Source organism: Saimiri boliviensis, chromosome 2 (genome assembly GCF_048565385.1).
Source record: "Saimiri boliviensis isolate mSaiBol1 chromosome 2, mSaiBol1.pri, whole genome shotgun sequence".
NCBI lineage: Eukaryota > Metazoa > Chordata > Mammalia > Primates > Cebidae > Saimiri > Saimiri boliviensis.
In genome coordinates, this window is record NC_133450.1 from 185,744,807 (window position 1) to 185,767,369 (window position 22,563).

Here is a 22,563-nt window from a genome sequence, read left to right on the forward strand (position 1 = left end):
GTTACCCAGGCTGGAGTGCAATGGCACGATCTTGGCTCACCACAACCTCCGCCTCCTGGGTTCAAGCAATTCTCCTGCCTCAGCCTCCTGAGCAGCTGGGATTACAGGCACGCGCCACCATGCCCAGATAATTTTTTGTATTTTTAGTAGAGACGGGGTTTCACCATGTTGACCAGGATGGTCTTGATCTCTTGACCTCGTGATCCACCCACCTCGGCCTCCCAAAGTGCTGGGATTACAGGCTTGAGCCACCGCGCCCGGCCTGAAATAAGTAGCTCTTATTGTTTCTTTCTGTGTGCTCTCCTTATTTTTCTAACCTCCTTGCTCATATTTCTCCTTTCCCATTACTTAGCAACTTTCAAAAAGAGTCATTTACCATCAGCTCTGCATCGTCTAGATGCAATACCTTGGTGAACTCCTTGACTTCCCCTTCTTTTCTTTCAATTCTTAACCACTGTATTATTTAGGATCTGACCCCAAACAACCTCTTACAAAGGAACCTTTCCTTTGTTATTCTCTCTCTCACTTTGGCCACTCTTATTTGAAATCTGCTGGCCTTATATTTTATTGACAAAATCTGAGCCTTAATTGGGTATACTAAATTGGGCTGGGCACGGCAACTCACGCCTGTAATCCCAACGCTTTGGGAGACTGAGGCTAGCAGATCACCTGAGCTCAAGAGTTTGAGACCTGCCTGACCAACATGGAGAAAACCTGTCTCTACTAAAAATACAAAATTAGGTGGGCATGACAGTGTGCGCCTGTAATCCCTGCTACTTGGGAGGCTGAGGCAGGAGAATCACTTGAACCCAGGACGCGGAGGTTGCAGTGAGCCGAGATTGCATCACTCTACTCCAGCATGGTGACAGAGCAAGACTCTGTCTCAAAAAAAAAGCAAAGAATGTGGAGTGGAGTGAAGGTCAGGATGATCTGAAAGTGGTAAAATGATGTGAGAATGCACATAAAGGCCTTACTTGCCTGATTACTCTGCCCCACACTGTTCTTCCTGGAGACCATTAATTTAACATGCTTTTATGGAGAACTTACTAATGTTTGAGGCACTATGAAGAAAGTGGCGAATAAAATGGTTAACTTACCAGAGCTTATAGTCTAAGAGTTAAACAACAACTAACCTGATACTGTGCTAGAAATACAAAGTACTATGGGAGATCTTTAGGCTAAGTTATGACTTATAGCTGGGTGATTAAGAGAAGCCTTCTTGAAGGAGGTAGAATTGAACTGGCATTGAAAACTAGGTAAAATCTTAGTAGGCAGAAAGATACGTTGAAGAGAATAGCATAAGCAGTTCAAAATCAGCAGGGAAACAGGATCTATTGGGAGAAGAGGGATTCATCCACTTATGCAGCCCAAGATCTAGGATGGTAGGGGAGTGGGAGATGACTGGAAGGGAAGGGCTGACCCTTAGATACCAGTCACAGATGTTGGAACTTCATTTGGAAGGCTGTGGAAAGCTACTGAGGGCATCAATATGATTCTTTACAGAGATTAGTTTGGTAGCAGTGAGTAGAGTATTTTGGAGACTAAACAGTTTGGGACTTAGAGTAATCCAGATGAAGAGTAGTACAAACCTCTAATGAGTGGGATAGAAAGAAAAAGATGGTGTTAGGTTGATTCTTAACAGTAGGGGGAACAGGAGGAACCCAACTGTGACCCAAAGTTCCATGCTTTTGGAAATGGTGATACCAAGGAAAAGGGCAGGTCAAAAAAACAAGGTCTGGTGGGAACAGTGACTGCAGTTTAGAAATGTTGAGCAAGAGGAGTGGGCAGAACATGCAGTGAGATATGTCCAACAGGCAGGTAGTAGTATTTGAGGAGAGACCAGGACTTAAGGATGAGAAAGCTGAGAGGAGTAGATAAGACCTTAGCAGATGAAAGGGTACAGAGTGAGAAAAGGGTGTAATACAGAATCCTTGCAGGGAAAAGAAAAGCAAAAAACTCCAAAACATTACTTGGAGTCAGGGACAAGAGGTAGATGTGAGAGGAAAACCGGGGCACTGAATTGGAGCAAAAAAGCACAGAGACAGGGAAGCTTTTGTAATAGTCTGGAGATGAGGTTTTGGCCAGTAGAGAATCAGGAGTAGGAGAGGAGATGAAGTGAGAGCCACTGTGTAGGAAAAATTGACACAATATGGTCATTAAGTAGAAAGAAGTATCAGCGATGACTGTAGTTTTTGAGCATGTGTGACACTGACAGAATTGGTGTCACTGAGAGAAACAGGAAATGGTGAGAAGAGAGGAGTTGTAGAAGGAAGATGTGAACTTTGGCTGTGGATAAAGCCAGTTGGAGGTGACTGTAACCCCAAGCAAAGATGTTCAGCAGGCATTCGGATATGTGGGACTTAAACTGTTAAGATTCAGGGCAAGGGAGAAAATGTAGATTTGAGGATCAATGGCCTTTAGGTGGATTGCACCTCTCAACATGAATAAAATTTCTGAAAGAGATCGTAGAGAGGGAAAAGCAGAGACCATGGACTGGGGATGGCTGCAATTTGGTGTGCAAATTGCCCAGGTGAGGATGATTTCCTCAAGGGCAAGGAGGAATCCTGTACCTTGGTTTTACTCTTCCCTGTCTCTGCTGAGTCTATAGAAGATGTGCCATGAAGATTTGCGGTGACATTGATTATAAAGTTCTAAGCCCTTTCATACCTACTTGATCGTTTTAGAGTAGTGAGTTCCTGCTACACAGGGGATTTATTTCCTTTCCATCTTTTACTGCCTCCCCCCTTTCCCCACAGCGCTGGTCTCTTATTTCCTTTCTCTCATCCTTGCAGCAGTAATTTGCGTATCAATCCAGAAGCCCAGTTATAGAAGGCTTGTCTTATAGGTATTTAGATTAAACGTTTCCATTAGTTAAGGTAGTGTTTTCATAGGTAAAAGTGACTCTTCATTTATCTTTCCCAGGTAATCCAGGATTTAAGGTTTATCATACTCAGTGAAACTTTTAATGAATAGCATTATATTTATCTTTTATTTTAGGATATGAGATAATACATTTGTTGAAATAATGAAAACCACACTAAAGTTTCATGCTGTCTGGCTATACTTTACTGTTTCATTAAAGTTGAGGATGTGGTTGAAGTTTGTACCATTGACTCTCTGATCTGATATGTTCTAGGCAAGGTAAAGAATCCTGAGTGGAGCAGAAATGAAATTCCACATAGCTGTGGTGAGGTTTGTAGAAGGAAACAGCCTGGCCAGGACTGCCCACATTCCTGTAACCTGTAAGTTGGAATTCTAATTCCCTTGAGATTCCTGGTAGACATGCTTTGCTTGTGGCTCTAAGTAAACATATCTGGTTAACATGTAACGGGATGGGGTGAAGGGTGATATGGGACCATTTACTGAGCACTTACTCTGTGCCAGGCACGTTACATCAGTTAATTTGTTGAATCTTTACCACAGCCCAGTAATACATAGATATTTGTCATCTCCGCTTTACAGATGAGGCTCAGAAAGGCCAGGGCTCTTGCCCAGTGTTGCATTGGCAGGCCATGGTAGAGCTAGGGTTTCCAAAGCCAGTGCTTCTTCCACTATGTTGCACTACTCACTTCTAAGAAGAAATGTGACTCATATGTTGTATCCCCCAGTGATACCCAAGTCCAGGAGAATATATAGGAACTTTCTGTCTGAAGAAAGACAATTGTATAGGGTTCCAGTCAGATAGTATTTCTGAGTATAAAGGCCATTAGCAATCTTTTTTTTTTCTTTTTTTTTTTTTTAGATGGTCTCACTTTGTCACCCAGGCTGGAGTGTGATGGCCTAATCACAGCTCACTGCAACCTCTGCCTCCTGTGTTCAAACCATCCTCCTACCTCATCCTCCTGAGTAGCTGGGACCCCCCATGCCTGGCTAATTTTTGTATTTTTTGGTAGAGATGGGGTTTTGCCATGTTGCCCAGGCTGGTCTTGAACTCCTGGTCTCAAGCAATTGGCTTTTCTCAGCCTCCCAAAGTGCTGGGATTATGGGTGTGACCCACCGCACCCAGCCAGCCATAGGATGTCAATCCTTTTCCCACAATAAATAGCCAGCTTTAGACTATAGCCATAAACCAGACATGGTGGCTCATGCCTGTAATCCTAGCATGTTGAGAGGCCAAGGCAGGAGGATTGCTTGAGGCCAGGAGTTCTAGAACAGACTAGGCAACAAAGTAAGACCCCATCTCTACAAAAAAATTTTAAAATTAGCTGGGTGTGGTGGGCCACACCTATAGTCCCAGCTACTTGAGAGGCTGAGGCAGGAGGATCATTTGAGTCTGGAGTTCAGGGCTGCAGTGAGCTATGATTACACTATTGCACTCCATCCTGGGCAACAAAGCAAGACTATGTCTCTAAAAATAATAAATAAATAAGTAGACTGTATCTAGTCAGCTTCTAAATACTAATAAATGCACAGTAGTAGAAAAAAAATAATTGATCAGTTACAAATAAGTTTCCTCAGGCCTTGACCTCAGACAAAGGTTTAAATTTTAGGTTCAAGTTACTTAAATAGTTACGTGACCTTGGGCAAGTTACTTAACTTATCTAAGCCTGCATCTGTAGAATAATAATGATAGGAATAATAATACTTATCTCATAGGGTTCTATGAAAATTAAATAATTAATGCACCTATGAGGCTTGGTACAGAGTCTGGCAAATGATCAGAAAATGAAACTTCTTGCTTTTACTACCCAAATCTAAGAGTAAACCAGACATCAGAGTGTTATCTTGGTATTTCTACGGCTTGGAGCAGGGGTAATATTGGACCAGGGGCCTTGTGATCAAGGCATGGTGGTGGCACAGGGGAGATGTCAGTGGGGTAGAGTTATTTTAGACTGGGCTAAACAGCATGGCCTGTGATCTACTGGGCAGTCAAATACCTCCTTCTCTTTGACTGCTCACGTAGGTCCTTCCTTGGGGGCTCATTTACAAGCTATTCCTGCCATTAGCTATCATTTTAAGTAAGTTCAGTAATAAGAAAACCCTCTGCATGGATAACTTTACAAAGCTTTCATGACTACCAGAGATCAAAACTGATGCGGATCACATGATCAGCACCATGTCTGAAAGAAAAGAACACCTTAAAACCTGCTCCTGCTCTTTTGTGGCTCCTGAACTCTCATACTTGACTTGGGAACTATTCTTTTACTTTTAGGACCACAAAGGTTGCTGAAACCCATTCCCCAGCAGCACTTTTCTGGTCTCCAAGAAAGATTTGGTTTCTCTTATTTACACTTGTCAGGACTCAAAAGCCATAGAGGCTGGATCTCGCTCTGTTGCCCAGGCTTGAATGCAGTGGTGCTATCATAGCTCACTGCACCCTTGAAATCCTGAGCTCAAGCGATCCTCCCACCTCAGCCTCCCAAAGTGCTGAGATGACAGGTGTGAACCACCACGCCTGGTGTGAACATCTATGTATATATATTTTTTAATTTTGTTTATTTTTTTATTCTTTTTTTTTTTTTTGTACAATTTCAACTTTTTTGTGAAAGGAGAACATCTATATTTTTAAAAGCTCTCCAGGTACTTATAATATATAGTCAATGTTATGAACCTCTGGTCTAAAAGTTAAGAAAAACCTGAGATTGAGTCCAGGCTTCTGGGATATTTGAAATAACCTAGAGTCACCCACACCTGACAAGCAATGAAAGTTGTTTCGCCCGAAAGGATTGAGGTATATGCAAAATATAACTGTTGAATAATGATACTGGATTTTAAAGAAACATACTTAAACTTATGTCTCCTATGAGTATTGTCTATCAAAATGAGTCACCTTAGAAGACTAGACACTTGTTTCTGGATGGTTTTCAATGTTTAAACCTTATTTAAGAATTATCTGAGCTTGTTTCAGAGTTGCATAGAAACTAAACATTCCAGCTTTATAAACACACTTGTGTTTTGCATGTTTTACACCAAATTCTGTTACCTATCTGATTTATTAGTCTTGGTTCTGATTGGCTTTCAATTCCCAAAGGATTGTGATTTGCCACCTAAAATATACCCCTCCTACCCCAAAAACAGTTGTCACAGAAGTTCCCAAAATGTTTTAAGTAGTAGTAGTAGTTCTGTACCACTGTGTAATTTGTCAAAGTGTCTGCTTTGGAGAGGACAGTATTTATTTGAATATACAGATTCCATATTGTAACTTTTTTCTATTGGTCTCTATAATATAGCTCCTAAAAATAGCATTTTTCAGAGGGCTAATTCTGACCTATAGCATATCACTCAGCTCAGTTCTTTCCCTGACTCCTTTCCCTGTCATTCTCTCCGTGTTACTCACCAGCATTCTTCCCCTCATATCAGCCTTCTTTTCACTGTTACATTGTTAACCCAGCGCCTAATTATTACTTTACTAGCTGATGTGAGTATGTCTGTACTTCTTATGGACCCAGTAGATTTGAGTTTTGTTACCTTGCTTAGACTCTGATCTTCTACAGGACCCCATTAGCCATTCTGCCTTTTACCTAAATAGCAAACTATTTTTATTCCCTTACACTGCTGTAAGGGGGCCAAGACTATATTTGAAAATGTCGTCTTTGACTCTCAGACCCAAATATAACCAGTATTTTGACTTGGGATTTACTTTTCTGGTTAAATAGTCTATAGTGATAATGATATCAATTTTTATACATAAAAATACAGTTGATATCTTTGTTCAAATAGTTTGATCAACTTTAAACAAATACAAAGACATTTCATAGTAGATTTATTTGTTGCCATTATTCACAGTAGGATGCAGCTAGAATAGCTTTGTTCAGGTTGGATACATGGCTGTGGTTTATTCAGTGAAACCTTTCTCTTTCAGTCTCTGCCATCCAGGACCCTGCCCACCGTGCCCTGCCTTTATGACAAAAACATGTGAATGTGGACGAACCAGGTAAAGTTAAAATCATACTCTAAAGAAGACCTCAGTTTTCATATGCATGATTTACTTGCGAATTTCTAAAATAAAAGAATAGTATGTAGATACAAATAAATGGTAGGCATGAATAGTACTTTTTTTTTTTTTTGCAGGAGTGAAAGTTTATTAAAAAGCTTTAGAACAGTAAGGAAAGAAAGGAAAGGACAGAAGGACACTTGGAAGAGAGCCAAGTGTCTTTTTTTTTTTTTTTTTTTGAAAGCTTATATGACTATGACTATTTAATTAAAAAACATTTAAAGCAGGAATTAAATTGCATCAACAGTCAACGTTTGAAACCAGCTCTTCCTGTAGACCAGAGACCCTAGTGCTGCTGACAGGGTCTTGTGGCAGCCCTTAGATTGTCCTGGCAAAGTCGAGAACACATTCAGGTCACAACAGATTCTGGTGTGTTCTGCAGTGTTTTACAAGCAATATCCCACCCCATGGCCAAGGTAAAATAGGCACAAGTTCTGTGCCCTGCCCCCATGTCACAAGCAGCACAGCAGCCACTGAGGCCAACACATCCAGAACTATGTAACAATCAACAGATAAGAACTTGTTTCCAGGTTATGAATATTTGTAACGCTTCCCTCTGAGGCCACAACAGGCCCTATCTCCCAGCAAAGCTGCTCCCCATATTTCCTAGGGCAAAGGGCTCATCCTTTACCAACTGCTCCCCTAGCTGTTGTGGAAGAGCAATTGCTGGCCCTTCAGTCTGATGTCCTGGTATACCCAGATCAATGGCAGCTACATGAGCCTTAGTCTCTCAGTTCTGGGGCCCTGGACTGAGGCTGAAAACAGGGCACCTCCCCCATGGCCGAGACTCCTGCAACAGCCAGGCTTTCCTTGGAACCCCTGCTCTGTGTCTCAGGGGTGCTGGGATCCTGTCCTTGGCTGGAGGACTGTAGCAACTTGAGAGACCAACTGTACCACGGATAGTACTTTTCTATAACTACTAGTTCCCTATGTTGCCCATGACCCTATTTTGTAATCTTTTATGCACAGTGAGATTGTGAGATTACCCATTTCAGGTAAAATACCAAAGTGACAAGGATTTTTTTAACCTCTCTAATGAGTGACAGAACCAGGAGTTGAGCCCGGGCCTATTAAGGTCAAGGAGGCAGGAAACAGTTTCCTTTGCCTAGCATAGTATCTGGCATCTAGGAGTCTTTTAGTGAATATTGTTGAATGAAAGAATAAGTGACTCCAGAGCTCACCCTCGTTCCATTATAATACAAGACCTCCTACACCATTAGTACAAGGATCACTGATAGCTGTGGAGTATCTCTGAGGCCCAGTAAGATCTTAAAATGATTTCTGAACCACAGGATGAGATGAATCATGCACATTTTCAGCTTTTACTGAACTTATGAGGGTAGTCATGTGGCCTGAGATTACATGTAAGCCTTTTGAGTCAGAAAGGTCAGATCCTGGTTCTGCTACTTACTGGTTGTTGATTCTGGGCAAGTTGCTTGGTCTCACTGACCTCATTTTTCTTACAAAGTAGAAATAATAGTGTCTACTTCAAGGGATTAATGTTAGCCATGGTGCTAGGCAGAATTATAGCATAATAGGCCAGTGTTAGCCGTTATGTCAAGTACTGCAAGCTGATCATTTATGTATATAATGGTGACTTTTAAAAATGAAATAAGAGGCCGGGCACGGTGGCTCAAGCCTGTAATCCCAGCACTTTGGGAGGCCGAGGTGGGTGGATCACGAGGTCAAGAGATCGAGACCATCCTGGTCAACATGGTGAAACCCCATCTCTACTAAAAATACAAAAAAAAATTAGCTGGGCATGGTGGCGTGTGCCTGTAATCCCAGCTACTCAGGAGGCTGAGGCAGGAGAATTGCCTGAACCCAGGAGGCGAAGGTTGCGGTGAGCCGAGATCATGCCATTGCACTCCAGCCTGGGCAACAAGAGCGAAACTCCGTCTCAAAAAAAAAAAAAAAATGAAATAAGGAGTTGAGATGGGAGTCAGGGGTCAAATAAAACTCTTCTTGCAGGAGAGTAGGCTCCAAGTGCTTAACCATTACCCTAGCTTTCTGGATCTGAAGACAATTATCTAAAAGTACTTTCTTGGGGCAGGCACAGTGCTCACACCTGTAATCCCAGCACTTTGGGAGGCCAAGGTGGGTGGATCGCTTGGGGTTAAGAGTTTGAGACCATCCAGGGCAACATGGTGAAACCTCGTCTCTACTGAAAATACAAAAATTAGCTGGGTGTGGTGGCATGCGCCTGAAGTCCCAGCTACTGGGGAGGCTGAGGCAGGAGAATCTCTTGAAACCAGGAGATGGAGGTTGCAGTGAGCTGAGATGGCACCACTGCACTCCAGCCTGGGTGACAGAGGATGACTCCGTCTCAAAAAAAAAGACTTTCTTATATCCTTCTCTCAGCAAAATCAGAACATTTATTAGCACAAAACTAGAATTAGCTTATTTCCCTACCCTGAAGCAAAGTCACATATAATATGTTCTAAGTGCTGAGTCTCAGGGTATTACCATTGTGCTATTAGTCTGAGTGTGTCAGATCTGGGTACATGCTAGCTGTCTTTTCTCCCCTGCCTGTAAAGTACTGTGAAAGTTTCAGGCAGAGCAAGGACTAGAACCCAGATATTCTAACTTCTCACACCAGCATTCTTTTTCCTTCTGTATGCTGCTTCATGGAACTCAGAGATGAAATCATATAAAGCAAATACTCAGGAATAGCCTTCAGTTTCTCACTGCTCAGAAAATAGGAGAGAAAGACAGGATAGAAAATAAAAAGAACAAAGGAGGAGAAAGAAGAAAGAGTAGACCAGGTGTGGTGGCTCAAGCCTGTAATCCCAACACTTTGGGAGCCTGAGGCAAGAGGATCCTTTGAGCCTAGGAGTTCAAGGTCAGCCTGGGCAAGGTAGAGAGACCCTGCCTCTGTTTTTGTTTTTGTTTTTGTTTTTTAAAAAAAGAAGGGCTGGCCGGGCGCGGTGGCTCAAGCCTGTAATCCCAGCAGTTTGGGAGGCCGAGGCGGGTGGATCACGAGGTCAAGAGATCGAGACCATCCTGGTCAACATGGTGAAACCCCATCTCTACTAAAAATACAAAAAAAATTAGCTGGGCATGGTGGTGCGTGCCTGTAATCCCAGCTACTCAGGAGGCTGAGGCAGGAGAATTGCCTGAACCCAGGAGGCGGAGGTTGCGGTGAGCCGAGATCGCGCCATTGCACTCCAGCCTGGGTAACAAGAGTGAAGTGAAACTCCATCTCAAAAAAAAAAAAAAGAAGAAGGGCTGGGCATGGTGGCCAAGGCCTGTAATCCCAACACTTTGGGAAGCCAGGATGGGCAGGTCACAACATCAGGATATCGAAACCATTCTGGCCAACATGGTGAAACCCCATCTCTACTAAAAATACAAATATTAGCCAGGCATGGTGGTGCGTGCCTCTAGTCCCAGCTACTAGGGAGGCCAAGACAGGAGAATCGCTTGAACCTGGGAGGTGGAGGTTGCAGTGAGCTGAGATCATGCCACTGCACTCCAGCCTGGTGACAGAGAGAGACTGTCTCAAAAAAAAAAGGAGTGGAGAAGGGGAGAGTAATTGAGGAAATAAGTACTGGAGGAGGGAGACATGTAGGAAAAAGTGAGGGAAATGAAGTTAGAGAAAGGTGTAGCAGGTTTTGAAGGGAGGGTTAGCGCCACTGTTTTAGTTTAGTTGTCCAACAGGAACTTTTAGACTGATGCTGTCTTTACGTCTATTGTCTTTACAGGCACACAGTTCGTTGTGGTCAGGCTGTCTCAGTCCACTGTTCTAACCCATGTGAGAATATTTTGAACTGTGGTCAACACCACTGTGCTGAGCTGTGCCATGGGGGTCAGTGCCAGCCTTGCCAGATCATTTTGAACCAGGGTAAGTAGTCGTCACACCAGTTAGCAATGCGTATGTACTTTTCTGGAATCTTATTAATGATTGTCTTGATAAACTTTGATTGGTCTCAGGCTTACAGTCACAAAGACCTTGGGCAGAGAGAACTGGAGATACAATGCTTAGGTGGTTTTTATTATTTTACCTGCATACCAGTATAGGTCATGATCGTATATAATTTTTTTTTCTTTTTGAGACGAGTCTCCCTCTGTTGCTGAGGCTGGAGTGCAGTGGCATGATCCTAGCTCACTGCAATCTCCACCTCCCAAGTTCAAGTAGTTCTCCTGCCTCAGCCTCCCAAGTAGCTGGGATTATAGGTGCCCGCCTACCATGCCTTGCTAATTTTTGTATTTTTAGTAGAGATGGGGTTTCGCCATGTTGGTCAGGCTGGTCTTGAACTCCTGACCTCAAGTGATATGCATGCCTGGTTTGACCTTCCAAAGTGCCAGCTGGGGTTACAGGCATGAGCCACTGTACCTGGCCTCTCTAATTTAAATAGTAGATTTTAAAATGCTGTTTAAAAGTAACTGCTTGAAAAGGATTTAGACCAAAATAATCTTAAAAATGAACTGGCTGGACGCAGTGGCTCGCGTCTGTAATCCTTGCACTTTGGGAGGCTGAGGCGGGTGATGACCAAAATAATCTTAAAAATGAACTGGCTGGACGCAGTGGCTCGCGTCTGTAATCCTTGCACTTTGGGAGGCTGAGGCGGGTGATGACTTGAGGTGAGGAGATCGAGATCAGCCTGACCAACATAGTGAAATCCTGTCTCTAGTAAAAATACAAAAATCAGCTGGGTGTAGGTGCCTGTAATCCCAGCTACTTAGGAGGCTGAGGCAAGAGACTTACTTGAACCCGGAAGGCAGAAGTTGGCAGTGAACCAAGATCAAGCCAGTACACCCCAGCCTAGATGACAGAGTGAGACTCAATCTCCAAAAATCATAACTAAAAAAAAAAAAATGAATTTATATGAAATCTAAGAACATCTCAAACTAATTTTTTAATCTCTTAGTGCAGTTATCCCCCTTCTTTGCTTCCTAAAGTAGATATCGTCAGTTACCTAGTCTGATTAAAAACAGCCTGAGGCCGGGCGCGGTGGCTCAAGCCTGTAATCCCAGCACTTTGGGAGGCCGAGGGGGGTGGATCACAAGGTCGAGAGATCGAGACCATCCTGGTCAACGTGGTGAAACCCCGTCTCTACTAAAAATACAAAAAATTAGCTGGGCATGGTGGCACATGCCTGTAATCCCAGCTACTCAGGAGGCTGAGGCAGGAGAATTGCTTGAACCCAGGAGGCGGAGGTTGCGGTGAGCTGAGATCGTGCCATTGCACTCCAGCCTGGGTAACAAGAGCGAAACTCCGTCTCAAAAAAAAAAAAAAAAAAGCCTGAAAGCTCACTGTATTTTTAGGTAGGCTGGTTATGATAAAACTCTTAATTGTCCCAGTTTTTTCTTTTATTGAGCCAAAATCTGCTTCCCTGAAATATCCTCTCTCCTTGGTTGCCTTTCTCTACATTTCATGTTCCTCCTGGCTTGTTCAAAATCAGTTGTCATATATTCTTTCCCCAGTGTTCCATTTCAGGCCTAATAGCTGTGATTGCTTTTTTTCTTCCCTGTGAAACATGCTCACAGACCACACATCCTCTTTAAAGTGGCTAGATTGGGCTGTGTGCAGTAGCTCATCCTTTTAATCTCAGCACTTTGGGAGGCCAAGGCAGGTGGATCACTTGAGCCTAAGAATTTGAGACCAGCCTGGGCAACAATGGCAAAATCCTGTCTCTAACTAAAAGAAAGAAATTAGCCGGGCATGGTGGCATGCACCTGTAGTCCCAGCTACTTGGGAGGCTGAGGTGGGAGGATGACTTGAGCCCAGGAAGCGGAGGTTGCAGTGAGCCAAGATTAAACCACAGCACTCCAGCCTGGGAGACAGAGTGAGACCCTGTCTCAAAAAAAAAAAAAGTGGCCAGATTGTTCACAGCAATGCCAGTCATCTTGTGGGATCCACCAAAACTAGTGTTGCTCAAAACTCCGTGTTCTTTGAGTACATTCTTTTTTTTAAATTAATTAATTTATTTTTTTAAAGACGTAGTTTCACCATGTTGGTCAGGCTGGTCTTGAACTCCCGACCTCAGGTGATCTGCCTGCCTTGGCCTCCAAAGTGCTTGGATTACAGGCGTGAGCCCACGCCTGGCCTCTTTGACTACATTCTTGAGATTTTTCACTGAGAAGGAGGACTGATTAAATGTGTCCTAATTGTTTTCCAGACTAAAATTTCTGTAGTCTCTTTTCTGTGGAATAGAACTTCAAGACTTCAGTCACCTGTTGTGGATCCTGGCCCTGCCTGTGGGTGCTCCCCCTAGTTTTATACCCGGTTGAAAATGGGATAATCTGTTCCAGCCTGTTTTTGATAGTCTCTTCAAGAGAATGAAGAGTTGTCTATGCCTAGTTTGATTATCCATTATGTCATATTGATTTATAATTAACAGGAAGTGTAAAAAAGCTCTCTAACCAGGTACTTACCAAGACTTTTTTTAAAATCTCGCTTTGTCATCCAGTCCAGAGTACAGATTCTCCTGCGTCAGCCTCCCAGGTAGCTGGGACTACAGATACACACCACCATACCTGGCTTCAGCTGTTTTTAGCTCTTGTTCATATTGGGCTTTTACTCAGCTAAATCACCCAAGTTTTTTTGTTTTTTGTTTTTGTTTTTAACTTATATAATTTTTTTTTTTATGGAGAGTTGGGATTTCACCATGTTGGCCAGGCTGGTCTCGAACTCCTGACCTCAGTTGATCCACCTACCTCAGCCTCTCAAAGTGCCGGGATTACAGGCGTGAGCCATTGCATCCAGCCCCACCCAAGGGTGGGGCTTTTTTGTACAAAGTTGTGTGGATTTCTGTTTAGTTGATTTTTCAAACCCAGTTTTGAATACTTTTTGTTTTTCCACATTAATTATCTAGCAGAGTATTTTGGCCATGTATATAGTCTTATCTTCTCAAATTATAATTCTTCTAGGATTCCTTTCAGTCTTATCTAGAGATTAATAAGCATTATTTTTGAGTGTTGATATGTTGATAAAATACTAAATGGGTTAAGGCTGGCAACAGGGTCCTTTGGTTTCTTAATACTATTTAACCAGTTATGACTCTACTTAATTCTTGTGTCACCTGCTCTTATTTCTGTCTCTTGTGCCTAGGAGAGTTTTTTAGTATTTACTCAGATTATTTCATCAGGAGCTCAATTTTCTTTTTATTGTTACCTGTTCTGACTTTTGATTCTTTTGTTCACAGCTGTCTGTTCATTACCTCTGTAAAAAGCCTTTGTTCTGTTAGAGCAGAAACTTAGCAAAGAAAAGCCTACTAGCAAAAGCTCCCAGTTGCCAGGGTTTCTTTACCAATTCATCGATTCTACAAATATTTATTGTATTTTCTGAATCTTTATTAATTTATCAAGTAAGTCTTTATTAAATGAACAAATGAGTTTTAGAATGGGGGATAAAATTGCATATAGGCCAGGTGCAGTGGCTTACGCCTATAATCCCAGCCCTTTGGGAGGTTGGGGCAGGCGGATCACTTGAGCTCAGGAGTTTGAGAGCAGCCTAACCAACATGGCAAAACCCCATCTCTACTGAAAAAAGTACAAGACAAAAATTAACTAGGCATGATGGTGGCTGTCTATAATCTCAGCTAGTTGGGAGGCTGAGGCAGGAGAATCATTTGAACTCAGGAGACAGAGGTTGCAGTGAGCCAAGATCACGCCACTGCACTCCAGCCTGGGCAACAGAGTGAGACTTTGTCTCAAAAAAAAGTCTTGATTATATCTTCAGTGATTTGAGGCTTTCTTCTTCCCATGTTTCAGTGAAACTTTTTGGTTCTGTTTAATGTACTATTTTATTTTATGAGTACTATTTGTAATATTTTATTAGAAGGTCTCTATTTTTATTATAGATGTGTTTTTTTTTTTTTTTTTTTTTTTTTGAGATGGTGTTTCGCTCTGGTTGCCCAGGCTAGAATGCAATGGCGTGATCCCAGCTAACTGAAACCTCCGCCTCCTGGGTTCAAGTGATTCTCCTGTCTCAGCTTCCCAAGGAGCTGGGATCACAGGCATATGCAACCACGCCCTATGCAACCACGCCCTGTTAATTTTGTATTTTTAGTAGAGACAGGGTTTCTCCATGTTGGTCAGGCTGGTTTCAAACTCTGACCTCAGGTGATCTGCCTGCCTCACCCTCCCAAAGGGGTGGGATTACAGGCATGAGCCACTGCTCCTGGCCTATATATGTGATTTTTAAGATTTGATACGTTTTTATTGCATTTATTCTGATCATTAGATCTCATACTGTCATGCCAATTTATAAATTTCTTTTTAGCAACAGGGACCTTTTTACAAGTGTTTTATGTAAAACCCTGACATAAAGAATGAAATCTGTGCTTCTTGGGTTGAACTGAGGATGGGCGATCCAGATGTCAACCGATCGACCACTAACCAGCTTAGCTTGTCCATTCCTTGTAACATCACCAGAGGACCCCTAGGAGTCTCACAGTGAATGGTGTTCAACCATGGCCTTATGGACCAGACAGTGTTCTCCCAATTTAGAGATTATTTCACTCTATTGCTGTTCTCTATGTCTTTCTTTCTGTCTTTTTTTTTTTTTTCAGAAAGGGTCTCGCTCTGTCACCCAGGCTAGAGTACAATGGCATTATCTTGGCTCACTGCAACCTCTGCCTCCTGGCCTTAAGTGATCCTTCCACCTCAGCCTCTCAAGTAGCTAAGACCACAGGTGTGCGCCATCACACCTGGCTAATTTTTGTCTTTTTTGTAGAGATGGGGTTTTGCCACATTGTCCAGGCTGGTCTCAAACTCCTGGGGTCAAGCACTCCTCCCACTTTGGCCTCCCAAAGTGCTGGGATTACAGGCGTGAGCTACTGAGCCAGACCCACATTTTGTATTTTCTTATAGATTGTTTGGGATATTTTAAGAAACCATACATGTTACTAATTTTTGTTTTTGAAATTTTCTCTTCAAGTATGCTATTGCGGCAGCACCTCCCGAGATGTGTTATGTGGAACCGATGTAGGAAAGTCTGATGGATTTGGGGATTTCAGCTGTTTAAAGATATGTGGCAAGTAAGGTTTTACGTTTTCCTCAGTTAGACTAAAGCTGCACTTTATGCAACAATTATGTAATAGTGTGTTCTTTTTAACAGGGACTTGAAATGTGGTAACCACACATGTTCTCAAGTGTGCCACCCTCAGCCCTGCCAGCCATGCCCACGGCTCCCCCAGCTGGTGCGTTGTTGCCCCTGTGGCCAAACTCCTCTCAGCCAACTGCTAGAACTTGGAAGTAGTGGTCGGAAAACATGCATGGATCCTGTGCCTTCATGTGGAAAAGTTTGCGGCAAGCCTCTGCCTTGTGGTTCCTTAGGTAACTAGTAGGCGTAAAGTTGGCATTTAAAATATTATTGTAAATGTTTGGCAGCAATGAGTGCTTAAGCAATGTAGAATTAAGTGCCAGTAACAATATCAGAGGTTTCTAAAGATTATGATCAAATTTATGTAGGTACTTTCTCTTTCTTTCTCGAAATATACTTGTGAAAACACATGTATTTGCCTAAGTGATCTCTCTGATTCAGGTGTTTTATTGTTAACTCTGGACAACTGTGGTGAGTTACTGTTTCATAGAGGTTATGATTTCTCTTAGGAGCCTGTACTCTTATGAACACCATATGTATTTATTCCAGTCCAGGGTTCAGCAAGTGTTGAAAAGCATTTTCACTTAATAGGAACATGCTAAAATAATTGTGGGTAAGATATTTGGTTTGAAGACAGAGTCTTGCTCTGTCGCCCAGCCTGGAGTACAGTGGTGCAGTCTCGTCTCACTGCAGCCTCTGACTCCTGGGCTCAAACAAATTCTCGTGTCTCAGCCTTCCAAGTAGCTGGAAGTACAGGTGCACACCACCCACACCTGGCTAATTTTTGTGTGTGTGTTTTTTTTTTTTTTTTTTTTTTTTTTTTTTGAGACAGAGTTTCTCTCCTGTTGCCCAGGCTGGTGTGCAATGGTGTGATCTTGGCTCACAACTTCCACCTCCTGGGTTCAAGCGATTCTCCTGCCTCAGCCTCCCAAGTAGCTGGGATTACAGGCATGCACTGCCACACCTAGCTAATTTTTTGTGTGTTTTTAGTAGAGACAGGGTTTCTCCGTGTTGGTCGGGCTGGTCTCGAACTCCGACCTCAGGTGATCCGCCCACCTCAGCCTCGCAAAGTGCTGGGATTACAGGCATGAGCCACCGCACCTGGCCTAATTTTTGTATTTTTAATAGAGATGGGGTTTTGCCATGTTGACCAGGCTGGTCTCGAAGTCCTGGCATCAAATGATCTACCTGCCTCGGGTTCCCAAAGTGCTGGGATTACAGGCATGAGCCATCTTACCTGGCCAAAGAACTAAAATTGTAAGTACAATAAAATGTCAGCCATTTAGACCACTGAAGGAATGCCAGTCTCTTTAGCTAAGTTTCCCATCTAGCTGAGGATAGCACCTATTGAACATCATTTTGGATGAATATTTTTTTTTTTTGAGACGGAGTTTCGCTCTTGTTACCCAGGCTGGAGTGCAATGGCACGATCTCGGATCACCGCAACCTCCGCCTCCTGGGTTCAGGCAAGTCTCCTGCCTCAGCCTCCTGAGTAGCTGGGATTACAGGCACACGCCACCATGCCCAGCTAATTTTTTTGTATTTTTAGTAGAGACGGGGTTTCACCTTATTGACCAGGATGGTCTCGAACTCTTGACCTCGTGATCCACCTGCCTTGGCCTCCCAAAGTGCTGGGATTACAGGCTTGAGCCACTACACCCGGCCCTTCTTTTTTCTTTTATTTTTTTTTGAGATGGAGTCTCAGTCTGTCACCCAGGCTGGAGTGGAATCGCACGATCTTAGCTCACTGCAACCTCCACCTCCCAGGTTTAAGCGATTCTCCTGCCTCAGCCTCCCGAGTAGCTGGGATTACAAGCACCCGCCGTCACGGCCAGCTAATTTTTCAGTAGAGATGGGGTTTCACCATGTTGACCAGGCTGCTCTTGAACTCCTGACCTCAGGTGATCCACCCTCCTCGGCCTCCCAAAGTGCTCAGATTACAGGCATAAGCCACCGTGCCTGGCTGGATGAATATTTTTCTAAAATTTACATTTCATGTTTAAACAGAGGTTACCAAAAGTGTTATAATTTCTCTCTTACTGATCCAGAGACATCATTTTTATGAACTCCAGTTACTGTATTACACTGAATACAGCAATACCCTTGGCCTGCTGAGGTTTCTCAGACTATTTGCCCCATACCAATGAGCAGTTTGAATTGTTGTATCTGCTTGTTGAAACTTTTTGTTGTTTATATTCTTGTCGGTTTTTCTAGTATGCTTGCCTGCCTACTTTTAGTGATTTCCCCTTTCTTCTGATTTGTGGCTTCTGATGACTTGGATACAGAAACCTGAAAACGCTGTTGGAATTAGATGTAAAGTAATACTATACTGAGGCTGTCTGACTCAGTCTTTGGGGAATGTCTATGTGCAGTTTTGCAGTGACTTGGCAGCTTCTCTCCTGAGTGGGTGTTGAAAGGCCATGCATTTAGGAAAATGGAAAGTAAGCAACTGAGATTGAATAGGAAAGTTATTTCTAAAACTAACCATGTATCTTCTGAGGTAAAACTAGAATTTTTAGGTTTGGTTTTCATTTTATCAAAAAAAGAGATTACACATTTCTTTCAAGTGCCAGCATCAGTCAGTGGGAACACCCTACTTAATCCTTTTTCTCAATCTGACCTTAAAATTGTTTATAGAGGAGAAGTGCTCTCTTCTCATATTTTAATACATGTTCCAGTTGCATTCAGAAAGCCAATTGTCTATTGGTTCTCTGCTTGCCATGAAAATGTGTCTATGATATGGAGATTAAATGAGTACTAAATCAAATCCCCTTTCCAAAAGCACATGAGTCAGTTTTACAAGAATTTCACATATAATGACCAGAAATCCTATCCTGGTGCTCATGTATCCCGTTAGTGATGAGAGAAGGAAATGTGAAATGGGTAACGCAAGGGGACTTGAGCAAGAGAAGGGTATAACTGGCAGTAACAGATCTTGGGATGGGACAAGACCAGGTTAAGGGATTAGAGGTACCGATTACACCTCAGCAGATTTTTAATCATGGAAAACTTTTAAGGAAATAGTCTGAGTTGACTGAGAAGCTCAGAGACAAGCATATAACTAGTGAAAACAATAGCTGTCAGGTTTGTTCAGACCTAGCTGAAAGCTCAATTAGGTCTTTTGGTATCTTACTCAGTAGGAAATTTCCATTCCGGAGGTACAGCTTCAGTATAAGAGACTGGGTAGAGTTCTGCTTTAAGGATGGCAGCATGAGGAGCTCCTATGGATCTGCTTCCCAATAAAATAAACAAAGCTGGGAAAAACTATTAAGCAACCATCGAAGCCAGGCATGGCGGCTCATACCTATAATCTCAGCACTTTGGGAGGCTGAGGTGGAAGAATGGCACGATCTCAGCTCACCGCAACCTCCACCTCCTGGGTTCAGGCAATTCTCCTGCCTCAGCCTCCTGAGTAGCTGGGATTACAGGCATGCGCCACCATGCCCAGCTAATTTTTTGTATTTTTAGTAGAGACAGGGTTTCACCACGTTGACCAGGATGGTCTCGATCTCTTGACCTCATGATCCACCCGCCTCGGCCTCCCAAAGTACTGGGATTACAGGCGTGAGCCACCGCGCCCGGCCCCAAAAAATTTTTTTTAATTACTGGGGTGTGGTGGCACGTGCTTGTGGTCCCAGCTACTGTTGAGGCTGCAGTGAGCCATGATTGCACCATTGCACTCCAGTCTGGCTGACAGAGTGAGACCCTGTCTCAAAAAAAAAAAAAAAAAAAAATCAATCATTTAAAGTTTCTGGAGGCTGGGTACAGTGGCTCACACCTGTAACCCCCAACACTTTGGAAGGCCAAGGAGTGCAGATCACTTGAGGTCAGGAGCTCAGGACCAGCCTGGCCAACATGACGAAACCCCATCTCTACTAAAAATACAAAAATTAGTCAGGAACGGTGGCACGTGTCTATAGTCCCAGCTACTCAGGAGGCTGAGGCAGGGGAATCAGTTGAACCTGGGAGGCAGCAGTTGCAGTGAGCCTAGATTGCGCCACTACATTCTAGCCTGGGTGACAGAGCGAGACTTCGTCTCAAAAAAAAAAAAAAGTCTCTAGAAATTGCCGTAAGAGCATACATCAAATGAAAACATACTTATTCATCAAAATCTACTAGAACTCTGGTAAACAATAGCAAGAGTCTGTGGCATCAAGCCCTAGCTGGTACCTTCCTCCTCGCCTCAGCTCAGCTTGACAAATCTCCACTCAGGATAAGTGTGGACAAGAAGATGGGGCTTCTCCCCTCAGTTCCCAGGCAAGTTTACTGTATCTCACTGGGAAGGGTGCATTGTCAACATTTCTCTTTACCTCCAATTCCAAGTTGAAGAGGCTGAAATTCTGGTGAGTGTAGCTGAGAGGTAAGGGCTCCCTCTCTCCACCAACCTCCCACTTACAGAATGGAGACTACATCCTATTTGTTGCAGAATACTGGAGCCCTAATTGTCCTCACCCCAGCTCACTCTTGTGCAGAGGTTCCAGTGAGAGAAGCAAACCAAGGAGGCAAGAGGCTACTATCCCACCCAACACCCACAGTAGTGCCTCAGAGACCTTTCCCCAGGGGAGAGGCAGTTCATAAAAAGAGCTCTGAAGTACTCTCCAGAGGAACTGACTTAATTTGATATAGAGTGGGGAAATACAGGCCTGAGGACACTTTAGATATGATAGCATATCTTAATAAAGAACAGTAACTAAACTATAGGCCATCTAGTTCATCAGAGAGAATCAGGGAAAGGTAGCTAAGAGGAGCCCTCCTCGGATCAGAACAATCCCCAAAGACTTATAGCAAAGACTATTCCTGCCCAAATTTAATTGGATCAGACTGCTGAGCAATCGATGCCCTGGAACATTGTCAGAAACAATAGAACTGGGAATTAATGTATCCTCAGGGCTGAGCGTAACCCAAATGAGGCCACAGTTTAACCGAGAGATCAGGATAGAGACAAAAAGAGCCCTGCTGAAACCACTGTAGTTTCAGGGTCAGTTTATACCTCTAAGGCTGTGGCATCCAAAGAATGACACCAGTGTCTTCATATAGTCTAGCCAAGTCACAAAACAAATAAATAAGCAATCACAACAAAAACAAGCTGTGGAAAGGGGAAGCAGTATCCAGAGTTGCTATATTAGCTGAAATGTCTAGTTTCCAAAGAAAAGTATGAAATATGCAAAGAAACAGAGAGAAAAAAACAGGCAACAGAAACTGCCTGTGAGCGTGACCAGATGTCAGATTTAGCAAATACTTTAGGATAATCATTATAAATATGTTCAAAGAACTGGGCCGGGCGCAGTGGCTCACACCTATAATCCTAGCACTTTGGGAGGCGGAGGCAGGCAGATCACTTGAGGTCAGGAGTTTAAGACCAGCCTGGCCAACATGGTAAAAACCTGTCTCTACTAGTCAGCGTGGTGGTGTATGCCTGTCATTCCAGCTACTCAGGAGGCTGAGGCAGGAGAATCGCTTGAACCCAGGAGGCGGAGGTTGCAGTAAGCTGAGATCACACCACTGCATTACAGCCTGGGCAACAGAGCACAACTCTGTCTCAAAATAAATAAATAAATAAGTTCAAAGCATTGAAGGAAACCATGCTTAAAGAAGTAAAGCAGGCATCCCCAAACTTTTTACACAGGGGGCCAGTTCACTGTCCCTCAGACCGTTGGAGGGCCGCCACATACTGTGCTCCTCTCACTGACCACCAGTGAAAGAGGCGCCCCTTCCTGAAGTGAAGCGGGGTGTGGGGGGGAGGATAAATGGCCTCAGGGAGCTGCATGCGGCCCAAGGGTCGTAGTTCGGCGACGCCTGAGGTAAAGGAAGGTGTGAAGATGGTGTCTTATCAAATAGAGAATATCAATAAAGAGGTAGAAACTATGTTTTTAAAAAAGAACCAAATGGAAATTTTGAAGTTTAAAAGTATAATAACTGAAATGAAAAATTCATTAGGCTAGGTTTGGTGGCCCATGCCTGAATCCCACTGCTTTGAGAGGCTGAGTCAAAGACCTTATCTCTACAAAAAAATTTTTAAAACTTAGGCCAGGCACAGTGGCTCACACCTGTAATCCCAGCGTTTTGGGAGGCTGAGGCAGACAGATCACTTGAGATCAGGAGTTCGAGATCAGCCTGGCCAACTTGGTGAAATCTCATCTCTGCTAAAAATACAAAAATTATCTGGGCATGGTGGCATGTACCTGTAATCCCAGCTACTTGGAACGCTGAGGCAGGAGAAAGACTTGAACCCAGGAGGCGAAAGTTGCAGTGAGCCTAGATCATACCACTGCCCTCCAGCCTGGGAGAGAGAGCAAGACTACATCTTAAAAAAAAAGAAAAGAAAAAAATTAAAAATTTAGTTGGGCATGGTGGCACATGCCTGTGAACGCAGCTACTCAGGAGGCTGAGATGGGAGGATTGCTTGAGCCCACGACATTGAGGTTGTAGCAAGCCATGATCATGCCACTGCACTCCAGGCTGGGCAACAAAGCAAGATCCTTTCTCAAAGGAAGAAGAAAAATTCATTAAAGGGGCTCAATAGTAGATTTGAGCTGTCAAAAGAAATGATCAGTGAACATGAAGATAGACTGAAAGAGAT

The 22,563-nt window shown here is 43.3% G+C and overlaps 1 protein-coding gene across 3 annotated transcripts in view; it reads left to right on the plus strand.

Moving 5' to 3' along the window:
- The window catches only part of NFX1 (nuclear transcription factor, X-box binding 1), an 86,660-nt gene that overhangs the window by 15,393 nt on the left and 48,704 nt on the right, over positions 1 to 22,563 (plus strand). For all 3 annotated transcript variants that reach the window (XM_039474780.2, XM_074394970.1, XM_074394971.1), the window contains exons 5-9: positions 3,137 to 3,242; positions 6,803 to 6,874; positions 10,639 to 10,778; positions 15,819 to 15,918; positions 15,999 to 16,216. In XM_039474780.2, the coding sequence (XP_039330714.2) occupies positions 3,137 to 3,242; positions 6,803 to 6,874; positions 10,639 to 10,778; positions 15,819 to 15,918; positions 15,999 to 16,216 (636 nt within the window). The remainder of the gene's footprint in view (positions 1 to 3,136; positions 3,243 to 6,802; positions 6,875 to 10,638; positions 10,779 to 15,818; positions 15,919 to 15,998; positions 16,217 to 22,563) is intronic.